The 12000-nt window shown below is 35.9% G+C and overlaps 1 protein-coding gene and 2 non-coding genes across 3 annotated transcripts in view; all 3 read left to right on the forward strand.

Annotated features, from left to right (window-relative positions):
* The window catches only part of Wdr43 (WD repeat domain 43), a 43885-nt gene that overhangs the window by 20409 nt on the left and 11476 nt on the right, over positions 1 to 12000 (forward strand). The window contains exons 8-12 of the mRNA XM_026407164.2: positions 1201 to 1372; positions 2875 to 2961; positions 4122 to 4250; positions 6080 to 6211; positions 10961 to 11047. Of these exons, the coding sequence (XP_026262949.2) occupies positions 1201 to 1372; positions 2875 to 2961; positions 4122 to 4250; positions 6080 to 6211; positions 10961 to 11047 (607 nt within the window). The remainder of the gene's footprint in view (positions 1 to 1200; positions 1373 to 2874; positions 2962 to 4121; positions 4251 to 6079; positions 6212 to 10960; positions 11048 to 12000) is intronic.
* Positions 3480 to 3557, forward strand: LOC113175812 (small nucleolar RNA SNORD53/SNORD92). Its single transcript, XR_003300011.1, has one exon. It is a non-coding gene; the product is annotated as a small nucleolar RNA SNORD53/SNORD92 (small nucleolar RNA).
* LOC113175873 (small nucleolar RNA SNORD53/SNORD92) lies at positions 4536 to 4613 on the forward strand. Its single transcript, XR_003300013.1, has one exon. It is a non-coding gene; the product is annotated as a small nucleolar RNA SNORD53/SNORD92 (small nucleolar RNA).

Genomic DNA, 12000 nt, shown 5'->3' on the forward strand with positions numbered 1-12000 from the left:
TATGCTGGAAATAGCCTAAAAGAGAGGTAAAGGCCAAAGCAGAGATGCAAATTCTTGGTTTCTAGGTATAGTTGTGAAGTTATTATACTTGAAGGAATAAGTTGGAAAGATAGCTTTAAGTTTAAATGATAGAGGGGGGTGCACTTAAGGAATAAGTGATAATATATCTAAGGTGTGAGGAATGTGTGACTGAAATACAATGAAGGGTACAATCATTGGAAGTAGGAACTGAGATACCAGAGTATTATTAGAAGTCTCTTCAGCCTGAACATGAAATATGGCAACTACCAAGAAAGGAATTCATTAGGGAGCAGTGTTGGGAAGAAGGAAGTAAACCACTGAAATCTTCCAGAAATATAGGGGAGTAACCCAGAGGTGGCAACAGGAAGGGTGTTGCTGACAACATTTGAAAGTTTTCAGGTGAAAGAGGGAGATAACTGTAGTCTTGAAGTGTCAGTGGAGAACGAGGAGCACACGTAAATCAGATCTTACCAAGGTCTCTGGCACAAGGGTGTGGGAGAGAAAACAGCTACAACTTGAGAGGGTTGCAAGGATGAGCCAGGGAAGAGAAGGTTAGAAATGTCCTTAGATATGGAAGACATAATTTGTTTCTGGAGTTATATTGCAGAGGTCATGGTGAGGCTTCTGGGGGTTGGGAATTGTTGGAGATGGGACTGGCTGGAAGAGAGAATATGTGTAAGGGCTGAAGTGAGGGGCGGGTTGGAGCAGGTGAGAGAGAGGTCATTTGGGAGCTTACGGAGTCCTTTTCTTTTGGTACTGGGGATTGTACTCAGGGAAACTTAACCATTGAGTTATATCCCCATGTCTAAGAAATTTGAAATAGGCTCTCACTAAGTTGCTGAGGCTAGTCTTAAACTTGGAATTCTCTTGCCTCGGCTTCCTAGTTTTTGGGATTACAGGCATGTGGCATTGTGCCTGCCTGGGGCCTCCTTTTGGGGCTTTCCTGGGTCCTGATAGAGAGGGGCAGAGGGGCAGGTGTGTTTCAAGGCCAGTTTTAGCATGGAGGTGTTGGTGGGGGCAGGTGAAATCTTGAAAGGCATACTTGTGCTTCAGGTAGTGGTGGTAGTGTGGAGGTTAGAGGAGGGTTACTTTACATGACTAGGTACCAGCTTCAGAGAATTAGTAAGAGGTGTTGTTTGAAATTCTCTAATCTTAATATTTGTTTTTCCCTATTCCTAGACACTGCAAAAAGCCTTTGACTTCAAACTGTACAATTCAGATAACAACACCTGGGAAAGGCAAGAAATCAACACCAAAACCCATCCCTATTCTAGCAGCTGGCTTTTGCCCAGACAAAATGTCATTGTTGCTTGTATATGGCAATTGGTTTCAGCCTACTATTGAGCGAGTGGTACGTAGATGCTACTCTGGAGAAAAACAATATGGCATCAACCCATCCTTGGGAAAGAGGATTTTTTTTTTTTTTATTTTTTAAGAACATATTGGCTACTCATTGGAATACTTAAGGAGAAATAGGACCTTTCACTGGGTGGTTTATTTTAATTTGTAAGAACTTTGTGTTCTATTCAGCCCAGTATACCTAAAATAACATTTTCACACTTACTTGATATAAAGCATTGTTTTGAAATATTTAATGTTGTTTTACACTTCCCTCTTTTGTCATTTTGTCTTCTGGTGTGCATTTTATTTTACATTTATACATCTCAGTTGGGATTAGCCTCCTCTTAGTGCCCAGGAGCCTCATGTTCCTACTGTTGTTGTTTTGGTTAGCACAGATATGACTTGTGTTGAATTTTGCCTAGTTACATAAAATGGATATCTTCATAAGAGCCCTTTTTGATAACACCCATTGTATTTTCTAAGTGGGATTGCAGTGGGCAGTGCAATGACTTAACATTTTTTACTACAGAAGTTTCTTCGAACACTTGTGAATTATTGGCATGTCCATATAGGTGATTACTTGAGCTTGCATTTTTAGTACTTAATAAGGCCCTCAGGGAAACTATGAGTGGAATAATGCATGGCCACCATTTGTTGAGTTAAAAAGTATCTTTTTCGCTGGGTATGGTGGTGCACACCTGTAATCCTGGCGGCTTGGGAGACTGAGGCAGGAGGATCAAGAGTTCAAAGCCAGCCTCAGCAAAAGTGAGGTGCTAAGCAATTCAGTGAGACCCTGTCTCTGGGAAAAAAAAAAAAAAGAAAGAAAGAAAAAAGGTCTAGGGATGTAGCTCAGTGGTCTAATGTCCCTGAGTTCAATCCCTAGTATCCCCTGTCCGCAGAAAAAAATAGAATACTCTTTTTCACCATTATTTTTTTCCTTTGGTGCTGGAAATTAAATCCAGGTCTTCATGCATCTATCTTGGAGTCATGTCTCCAGCCCAGTGGATACTTTTAAAAAAAAACCTAATACATAGATTTAAAAATAAAAATCTTCTGGGTGTGGTGGCACATGCTTGTAATCCCAGCACTCAGGAGACTGAGACAGGAGAATTGAAAGTTTGAGACCTACCTGGGCAACCTAATGAGACATTGCCTCAAAAACTTAAAAAAAAAAAAAAAAAAAAAAGTGCTGGGGATGTAATTCAGTGGTGGAGCACCCCTGAGTTAGATCCCAGGTACTGCCAAAAAGAATGAAGAAGAAAAAAGTCCATTTGCTCCTTTAAATTATGAATGTTAAAAATTCTGCAGTGTCTTAGGAGTTTACCCATTTCCCTCAGTTGCTGTAAGAGTGGTGATTGTGGCCAACATTTTAGTGAGGAAGCCTTCCACACTAATTTTTTTATTTTTAGAAAATGCACAATTAATCATTGTTTGTCATTTTGTTCTTATTCCCAATTTCTTTGTTTGACATTCTTTTCCCTCCATCTCCCTTCTTTTAAAAAATATTCCTAGGCTTTAAACTCGAAAGAAACTCATATGTGTTTAGTAAGAGATATTTCAAACTGCTGGGCCCCAAAAGTAGAAACAGCCATAACAAAGGTAAGTACATTCCACATTCCAAGTAAATTAAGTAAAAATGAAATTTGGGGGGAATTGTTCTGTAGTATTAAACTTCATTTATCTTTTTAATTCTGTACTTTGTGATCTTGCCTTAAAAATTTTGTGTGATTACAGTTTTAGATACCAAGATTATAAAACTTCATTTAGGTGCTCTTGATTTGTTGACTGAGAGAATGGTTGGCTGGTTAGAATTAAAAACCTTGAGTTTAGTTCTTTCTTGCCCAGGTATATGATCATCAGGACAGGGAATACATAGCAGTGAATATTAACTTTGTTAATGAATGGTTCTCAGTCTCAGTACTTTAAAAAAAAATCTTTGTTGAGAAGAATATTGTGTTTTAGGGTGCAGTAAAACCACAATGAGGCTAAAATTTATTCCCACACATAAAGAGCATCATTGTGGTGCTGTGCTTTGAATATAACTAACTTGGTTAACTTGGTGTCTACATGTAAATGTCATGTATTTAACAGTTTAAGGGGAATGGGAAAACCCAGACATGCTATGATGACAACCACATGGTTTCGCTTCTGGCTGAGTTTCAGAGATGACACTTTTCTCTTGGCTGTCTGAGCATTTCTGGCAAAGATTGATTTTTGGAGGTGGTTATAAAATGTATAAGTTTGCTCTTTAACATTTTTAAATCATTGTGTCCTTGGGTAATCTGTAGGTTTTGCTTCTTATTTTTTATTCTTTCATTTTGAGGGGGATGACTGGGGATTAACTCAGGGCACTTTATCATTCAGTTACATCCCCAGTCCTTTTTATATTTTATTTTGAGATAGGTTCTCACTTAGTTGCTGAGAGCCTCACTGATTTGCTGAGGCTGGCCTTGATCTTCTGATCCTCCTTTCTCAGCCTCCTGATTCATTGAGATTATAGGCTTGCTCCACCATGCCTGCTGTTTTTCACTTTTAACAAAGTCTCAGAAGTTTTAAAGCCATGTATTCTCAGGTTATTATGTTAAAACTTAATTTGCCAACATTCAGTTAAAATTTACCTTGTATTCCTATCATGGCAATTAGATTACGTTGAGTTTTTCAATAGAAAAGCCTTTTGAAGAGCTTTGTTTTCTCATTGAGGAACTGTAATGAGTAAGGCATAATTTCTTTTTATACATTCCCAAAACTGTGTTTAACAGGTGAGAACACCAGTGATGAATTCTGAAGCAAAAGTTCTGGTGCCTGGGATTCCTGGGCATCATGCTGCTATCAGGCCTCCTCCACCAGCCAAGGAAGTAGAGACCAAGAGGAAATTAGGAGGAAATGAGGTACTGCAACCCCTTTGACCAGATACTTGAGTTTGAGATTTAAGAGTGCTTGGGAGAGTGTAATAAGTATATTGAATAATGCTAAAGCTGAATCTTTATAAGAAATGTCCTAAGTTTGTTGCTGTTCTATGTTCCTCCCAGGCAGCTCAGGTCCCCAAATTCTAGATTGTCACCTTTATAAGACTTGACTTGGTCACTGTTAAGAGAAAGTGGAAATTTTTTTTATTAAATTTTGGCCATTTGTTAATAATTAACAGGATAATATAAAATTGAATAAGTCAGGACTTGCTGTGATGATTTTCATTGGGTTTCGCATATTGCTGAGTTCCAGTGATGCCTCTTTTCTCTTGGCTGTCTGAGCAATCCTGGCTGGTTTTGTGCCAGTTGGTCTTTAAAAATGGTCATTATAATTGCTTAAAATGTTTATAAACGTTATTTTTCACTCTCAAAACCCTTCTGTAGTTATTGTATTAATCTCTGTAGAGTTCTCCTCTCCATCTTTCATTCACATTCTTCACTTTTGTCTAAGTAATCTAGAATTTTATCAATTCTTTAGCTGGAGGGGTTGGAGGTAACCTAGCTATTCATAAACATTATTCCTTAGTAGTGTGATATCTGGCCTTAAATAAAAGTATGAGCTTTCTTTAGCCTGGCCTAGATTAATTTCTTTAATATCCTTCCTTTTTAATGTTTTCCATATGTTAGGATACAAGTAGGAAGCTTTCCAGAGCACACCTGTTTGCTTTGTTAGTCATAGAACAGATTTATATCTTCACTTTGCTACCAAGGAGCTGGCAAATTATGGTTTCAGTCAGGGATCAGTTCTTTCAATTGGGTCTTTGTATCATAGTCATGTATGTTTAAATTAAGAAATATTATCAAGAACACTTGTCTGTAGTAAAGCATCTAGCTAATAAAACATTTGGAATCATTAAAAAATAGGAAGACATTTTATGAATTTTTTGAGTGCATAAGCACGCTCTGTTGATAATTTTTTTTTCTTCCTTTTACAGATCTGAAGTTTTTGCCAAGAGATAATTAGATTGGGGGTAATGGGTTGTTTCTTTTGCTTTAGTAATCAGATGCCAGCTCCTTAACTCTGTTGAATCTTCCATAGTGGTATTCTGTGAATTAACATTTTTAAATCATGCTTCTTTGGCATTCATATTTTTTGTTAGCTTATGGAAACTTGAATTGGAGATGTTTCACTTGTCTTCCATGTAGTCCTTGTGGTAGTGAGATTCCATTTGAATAAAAATGAACATGTTTGGGTTTTTTTGGGTTGAAATGATTCCTTTTTTTTTTTTCTTTTCTTTTTTACAGGGATATATTAACTCAAGAGGATGGGGTTGTGGCTCAGCAGTAGAGCACTTGCCTAGCACGTGCAAAGCCCTGGGTTCGATCCTCATCACCACATAAAAATAAATAAATAAAATAAAGGGATTGTGTCAACTACAACTAAAAAAATATCTATTTAAAAAACATCAAAATTGATTTTATTATTATTTTACAGGTTGAAAATGAAAAATAATAATAGATCCGTTAAACATTAAAGAATTCTTATTAATGTTAATATGAGAGAAGGAAAAGAAAAAAGACAGTAAATCAGTTGTGTGTTTTTGTCTCTCAACTATATTAGGTCTTTTTATTAAATTATTTAAAATTTTTTTAAAAGTTGCAGATGTACACAATACCTTTGTTTAATTTATTTATTTTTATGTGATGCTGAGGATCAAACGCAGTGCCTCACACATGCCAGGCAAGCTGCAGTCCCAGCCCTATATTAGGTCTTCTCTTATTGATCTTAATAGGTTGTTTCTGTTCTGTAGGTTAGCATTGAAGAACGTCTGGGAGCAATGGATATAGATACAAAAGAAGAAAAAGATGACCTTTTGCAGACGAATAGCTTTCCAGTTCTTCTCACACAGGGTTTAGAAAGTAATGATTTCGAAATGCTAAATGTAAGTATTTTAGCAGTGTTTCAATGATTTAAATTTTTAGTTTTTCCTAGAAAGTGATACAGCACATGACAGTGAATAATCATGTTGTATAGCAGTTTGTAATTAATATTTTGTGAGTTTAGTCAAATGTATATAATATGGTGACATTATACAGACAGTCACTAACCTACAGTGGTTTTGTGTTTAATTCCTTTAAACCTGGAATGCATTTTCTCATAGAAATATTGTTCTGAATTGTTAGTTTTTAGGCTTTAGTTTACAAAAGCCTTTATAAAAATAGCGTAGCTGAATTATAATACTCAGCATTCTAGATCACAATTTATATTTTTTTCTGTAGGAAAATGCGTTCCTGAGTTTTTACTCTGGATTCCAGAAACTTATTTCCCCCTGGCCGTGAGAGGGGGCGGTGAGGTGGAACCTTGACAATGGGTAGGAGGTTTGGGGGGAAATTCAAGAGGGTTGGGGGATATGTTGTAAAATATATGAAGGCAAAAGTACTAAAAATTATATGAAAGTAGGCATTTATGACTTCTGTGGAAGTTGGTGACTGCTTGTATGAAGTTACTCAAATTAATCCTCTTGAATTTCATAACGTGGTAGTGCTCTATATAGAATATTTAATTGTGACATGCATTCTCAATGATTCAGCAGCATCATAGTTTTAGTCATAGTTGTATAATTTGTAATCTATGAATAATGTCTTTGATTTTATTTCTAAGTGGTAATATATTTGTGTCTAAAGGAGGTTTTACAAAATGAGAGAGAAAATTAGCAAGTCTAAAAACCTCAAATTACTTTTAAAGAAGTTTTAGAAGGTGGATTTTAGTTTACTGTGGCAAAACAACAACGACAACAACAACAAAAAACACCTAGGTGAGGATTTTATAAGAAAGAAGCTGTAGAAAACAATTGACAGTATTTTTGAAATGTAGTATAACTTGCCTGTCATCATTGCCTATGTAACTATGCTTTGAAACATTCCTCAGTGGGTGAATCAGGTACAAAGTTTTTTTCTTTTTTCCTGAGAAACATTTCAATTTTTTTTTTTTTTGGGGGTGGTATTGGGGATTGAATCCAGGGCCTTGTGTATGCAAGGCAAGCACTCTACCAAATGAGCTATTTCCCCAGCGCTCAAACTTTTTGAGTAAAGTGAATCGCCATCATTCAGTTTCAGAAATTATCAACACTGGCCAATCTCTTATGGTTCATTTACCTCTCTACCCCCCAGGTTATAGTGAAACAGATCTCAGAAGTGATCAAATGCCATTTCATTAATAGATACTTACCTATTCAAATTAAAAGCAGCTATAGTCCATTGCTTAAAAACATAACCACAGTCCATTATCATGTCTAAAAAAGTAAACAGTAATTCTTTAAAATTATCAAATGTAATTAGCGTTTAAATTTTGCTTTCTTTAAACAGGATCTCAACAAATTATATCCTGTACTTTGTTGTTATGTCTGTTCTGTGTTTTGTAATTTACTTTTTGGAGACTCTATAGACAATTTGTCTAATAGGGAGTCCCATGTTCTAGATTTTTTTTTAAAATACTCATTTTTCTACCCATATTAAAAATTTTTTTATAGTTGTAGATGGACAGCATGCCTTTATTTTTAATTTATTTATCTATTTATCTATCTATTGAACCCAGTGGCTCTTACAAGCTAGGCAAACTCTCTACCACTGAGCTACAGCCCCAGTCCTCATGTTCTGGATTTTGCCTACTCTGCCTCTGTGGTATCATTTAGTATGTTCCTTTGTCCATCTTGTTTCCTGAATACTGGTAGTTAGATCTAGAAACTTAAAGACATTTAGTATCAAATCTCTTTTAGCAAGAACTTCTCAAAGGTGTTAATATGTAACTTTTATCAGATGTCATAAGGTTGTTTGAAAGACAAATGCTGTTTTCAAATTATAAAGGTTTTGTATTACTAGGTAGAAGCAATTGGAAATTAGTTGAATAAATTATGTGCTTGAAAAGATTGTAAAAGTTACAGTGAAGCGCTCTTAAAATAACCTGTTTTAGAAGTGAGAAGTAAGCCAGCTGTGGTGGGGCATGCCTGTAATCCCAGCAATTAGAGAGACTGAGATAGGAGGATTGTAAATTCATGGCCAATCTCAGCAATTTAGCCAGACCCTAAGCAATTTAGCTAGATCTTAAGCAAATTAGGGAGACCATGTCTCAAAATTTTAAAAAATAAATAAGAAGGGTTGTGGGTGTAGCTCAGTAACAGAGTGCCCCTGGGTTCAATCCCCATTAGGCCCCCATTCCCTCCAAAATGTTCAAAGTAATGGTAATAGTATATTACCTGGGCATTATGCATTGTGCGAGCTTGGTGATGCATGCCTATAATCCTAGCTACTAGGGAAGTTGAGACAGGATTGCAAGGTCATGACCAGCCTTAGCAATTTAGTGAGGCTCTGTCTCAAAAAATTAAAAAGTTAAAAATGACTGGGGATATGGTTCAGTGGTAAAGTGCCTCTGCATTCAATTCCTCATACCAAAACGGGGGGCGGGGGGTGGGAGGCAAGTAAAAACAATGTTTTCTCCCACATAAAATAACTTTACCAGAAGCTGCCTTACACAGATACATGATGCATAGGAGGACATTAAAAATAGGAATAAGGAAAGTGAGCAAGGACAGGGATATTTATTTAATTTATTTAAGTTAAATAAATATTTAAATTTAGTTTATTAAATCAATATTACTTAAATATTTTCTAGGGGCTGGGATTGTGGCTCAGTGGCAGAGTGCTTGCCTTGCATATGTGAGGCACTAGGTTTGATCCTCAGCACCACATAAAAATAAATGAATAACATAAAAGTATTGTGTTCATCTACAACTAAAAATAAATGAGTAAATAAATAAAAATAAATATTTTCTAAAGGTTTAAGTGAAATCTAGAACAGATCTAAAACAGATTAAAATTAAAACATTAAAATCACAATGGATGCAATAAATTAATTAAAATGGAACCCTGCTTAATTGAGTATTGAATCTAGGGGTGCTATACCACTGGGTTATACCCCCATTCCATTTTTTTATTTTGAGATATGGTCTCACTAAATTGCCAGGCTGGTCCTGACGTAGCCTTCCAAGTTAGATTACAAGCTTTGTGCCACTATACCTGGCTCAGACTTAAGTAACTGGAGGTCTAACCCATGTTTTTATAAGTTAGAATATTCAGTATTGTTATGATGGTGAATCTCCCCCAATCAATCTATATATTCAACCCATTCTCAATTAAAATTTTAGAAGTCCCTGTCAGTCATCTTTTAGAAATTGACAAAACTGGTCTTGAAATTTATAGGAAACACAAAGGATGTGAAATCACCAGAACTATATAACTATGGTTGGAAGAATTACCCTACCTGGTTTTATGATAAAGCTGTGTGATCAATGTAGTTTAATATTGGTGAAAAATATAGATTAAGGGACAAAAACACTCCACAAATAAACTACACACATTGGGGGGAAAAACCTATCAGCTTTGTTTCATATATCACTTAAGAATTAATGGAAAGTAGACCATAGGCCTAAATATAAAACTTAAAACTAAACTTCTAGAGGAAAATAAGGAGCTTTCTAAGATACATCATGAAAAGCATGAAAGTTTAAAGAAAAAATTGGTCACTGGGGTCAGTGGCGCATGCCTATAATCCTAGTAGTTTGGGAGGCTGGGGCAGGAGCATCACGAATTTAAAGCCAGTCTCAGCAAAAGTGAGGTGCTAAGCAACTCAGTGACACCCTGTCTCTAAATAAAATACAGAATAGGGCTGGAAATGTGGGTCAGTGGTCGAGTGCCCCTGAATTCAACCCCTGGTAACCCCTTACTCCATCACCACTATTCCCTTCCCTGCCAAAAAAGGGAAAAAATTGAAAAAAAAAAAATGATAACTTGGACTTCTTGAAAATTACAAACCTCTTCTCTTTAAAAGATAATGTCTTGAAAAGAGAACCTGTAAATGGCAAAAATATTTGAAACTTGTATCAGACAAAGGTGTATCTAGATCATTGAAAGAACTAAAAAATAAGACTTCACTCAAGAAAAAATAAAAAAAATGGTAAAGATTTGAACACTTTACAGAAGAATTCCAACGAATAATAAGTATGCATGAAAGTATATATATTACTAATCACAGAAATGTAAATGATTACCATAAATAACAGTACATATCTGGTATAGGATGTTGAAAATTAAAAGATAGTGTAGTATTGTGGATAATGTAGAGTAGCTCACACACTTTTTGCTGTTGGGAATATAAAATTATACAGCTACTTTGGAAAACAATTTGGCAGTTTGTTTGTTTATCTGTTTATTTTTGTACCTGGGATTGAACTCAGGGGCACAGGACCACTGAGCCACATCCCCAGCCTTATTTTGTACTTTATTTAAAGATCTGGTCTCACTAAGTTGTTCAGAGCTTCATAGTTGCTGAGGCTGGCTTTGAACTCATGATACTCTTCAGCCAGAGCCGCTGGGATTACAGGAGTGCACCACCGCACCTGACTAGTTTGGCAGTTTATTAAAAATTAAAAATAGACCTACCATATGATCCAGTCATTCTGCTCCTGGGTATTTTATCAAGAGAATAACACATTGCCTCTAACCTTGATTTGCCAAATTTAGTTGGTTGTTTATTGCCCAGATTTATTTTAAATCATTTTTGTAGACAATTTTTCCTGTATTCTCCTTAGTTTCTTATATTATAGTTACATTGTTGATATTGTTATTTTTTTCCACAGAAAGTACTCCAAACTAGGAATTTAAACCTGATAAAGAAGACTGTGTTAAGGATACCCTTGCATGCTGTTATTCCATTGTTGCAAGAGGTAACTGCTTCTTTTTTCATTTTAAGATCCTAATCCTTTGAATTAAAGGGAAATGCCAGTGTCTAGAGAAGTGGATTTGTGATCCTTACTCATACTTAAGGATGCATGGCATTTAGAGAGGGAGTGACGGATGAATTGGAGGAAAGTGCTTTGGAAGGGTGAAAAAAAAAAGGTTGAAATTGAATTTATAAGCCAATAAAAGGAAATACAATGGACATTTTTACCTTTATTCCATTAGCAGGGAGTATGTATCTCTTTACCTAGAATGCAGTTGCAACTTTAAGGAGAACCATACAATGCTGTTTGTACAGAAGATCACTGCATGGGGTGATTGTAATAGAAACCCACATTTGGTTTTTCCCCTTATTTCCTATAAGGAGCTCTGACCTCACTTGAAATGACTTTTGGATATGTTTTGATTTGCTTTAGTGCACTTGGGGTGTTAACCTTTATGCCTATCGATGTGGAATTATAAAGAGCGTAACAATGATCTGGTTCAGCCTCAGGCCTATACGAGACTAACTTTCACTGTCTCTGACAAGCGGTTGCCCTGTCTTTGCTTAAGTAAGTTTATTTAACAGTGTTAAGAAAGGATAGGTAGCAGCTGGACAAAAGAAGCCAGGAGCAAGGGAGTGGTGGAGAACAGAAAGCCTTGAGTGGTACCGAGGACTAAATAACTCCAGCTCAGGCAAATCCTGAGGTTTGGAGCCATTTGGGTACCTTAGGTGCATCGCATTCAACAGAATTCCAATAATTTGGTAACCATTATTACCTTAAGGAAAATCTTTTTCTTGGTTTCTTTTAAAAGCATACATGATTGTATTGAAGGCTTAAAGAGTGGGTACAAATTATTAAAAAGTATATCTAAAGATAAAGTCTGTTCTTTGTAATCAGTAATTATGCTATTTGCTTAACATGTTGAAGTGCTTTGTGAGAGTGAGAGTGGTTTTATT

Source organism: Urocitellus parryii, chromosome 12, assembly GCF_045843805.1.
Source record: "Urocitellus parryii isolate mUroPar1 chromosome 12, mUroPar1.hap1, whole genome shotgun sequence".
Taxonomy (NCBI): domain Eukaryota; kingdom Metazoa; phylum Chordata; class Mammalia; order Rodentia; family Sciuridae; genus Urocitellus; species Urocitellus parryii.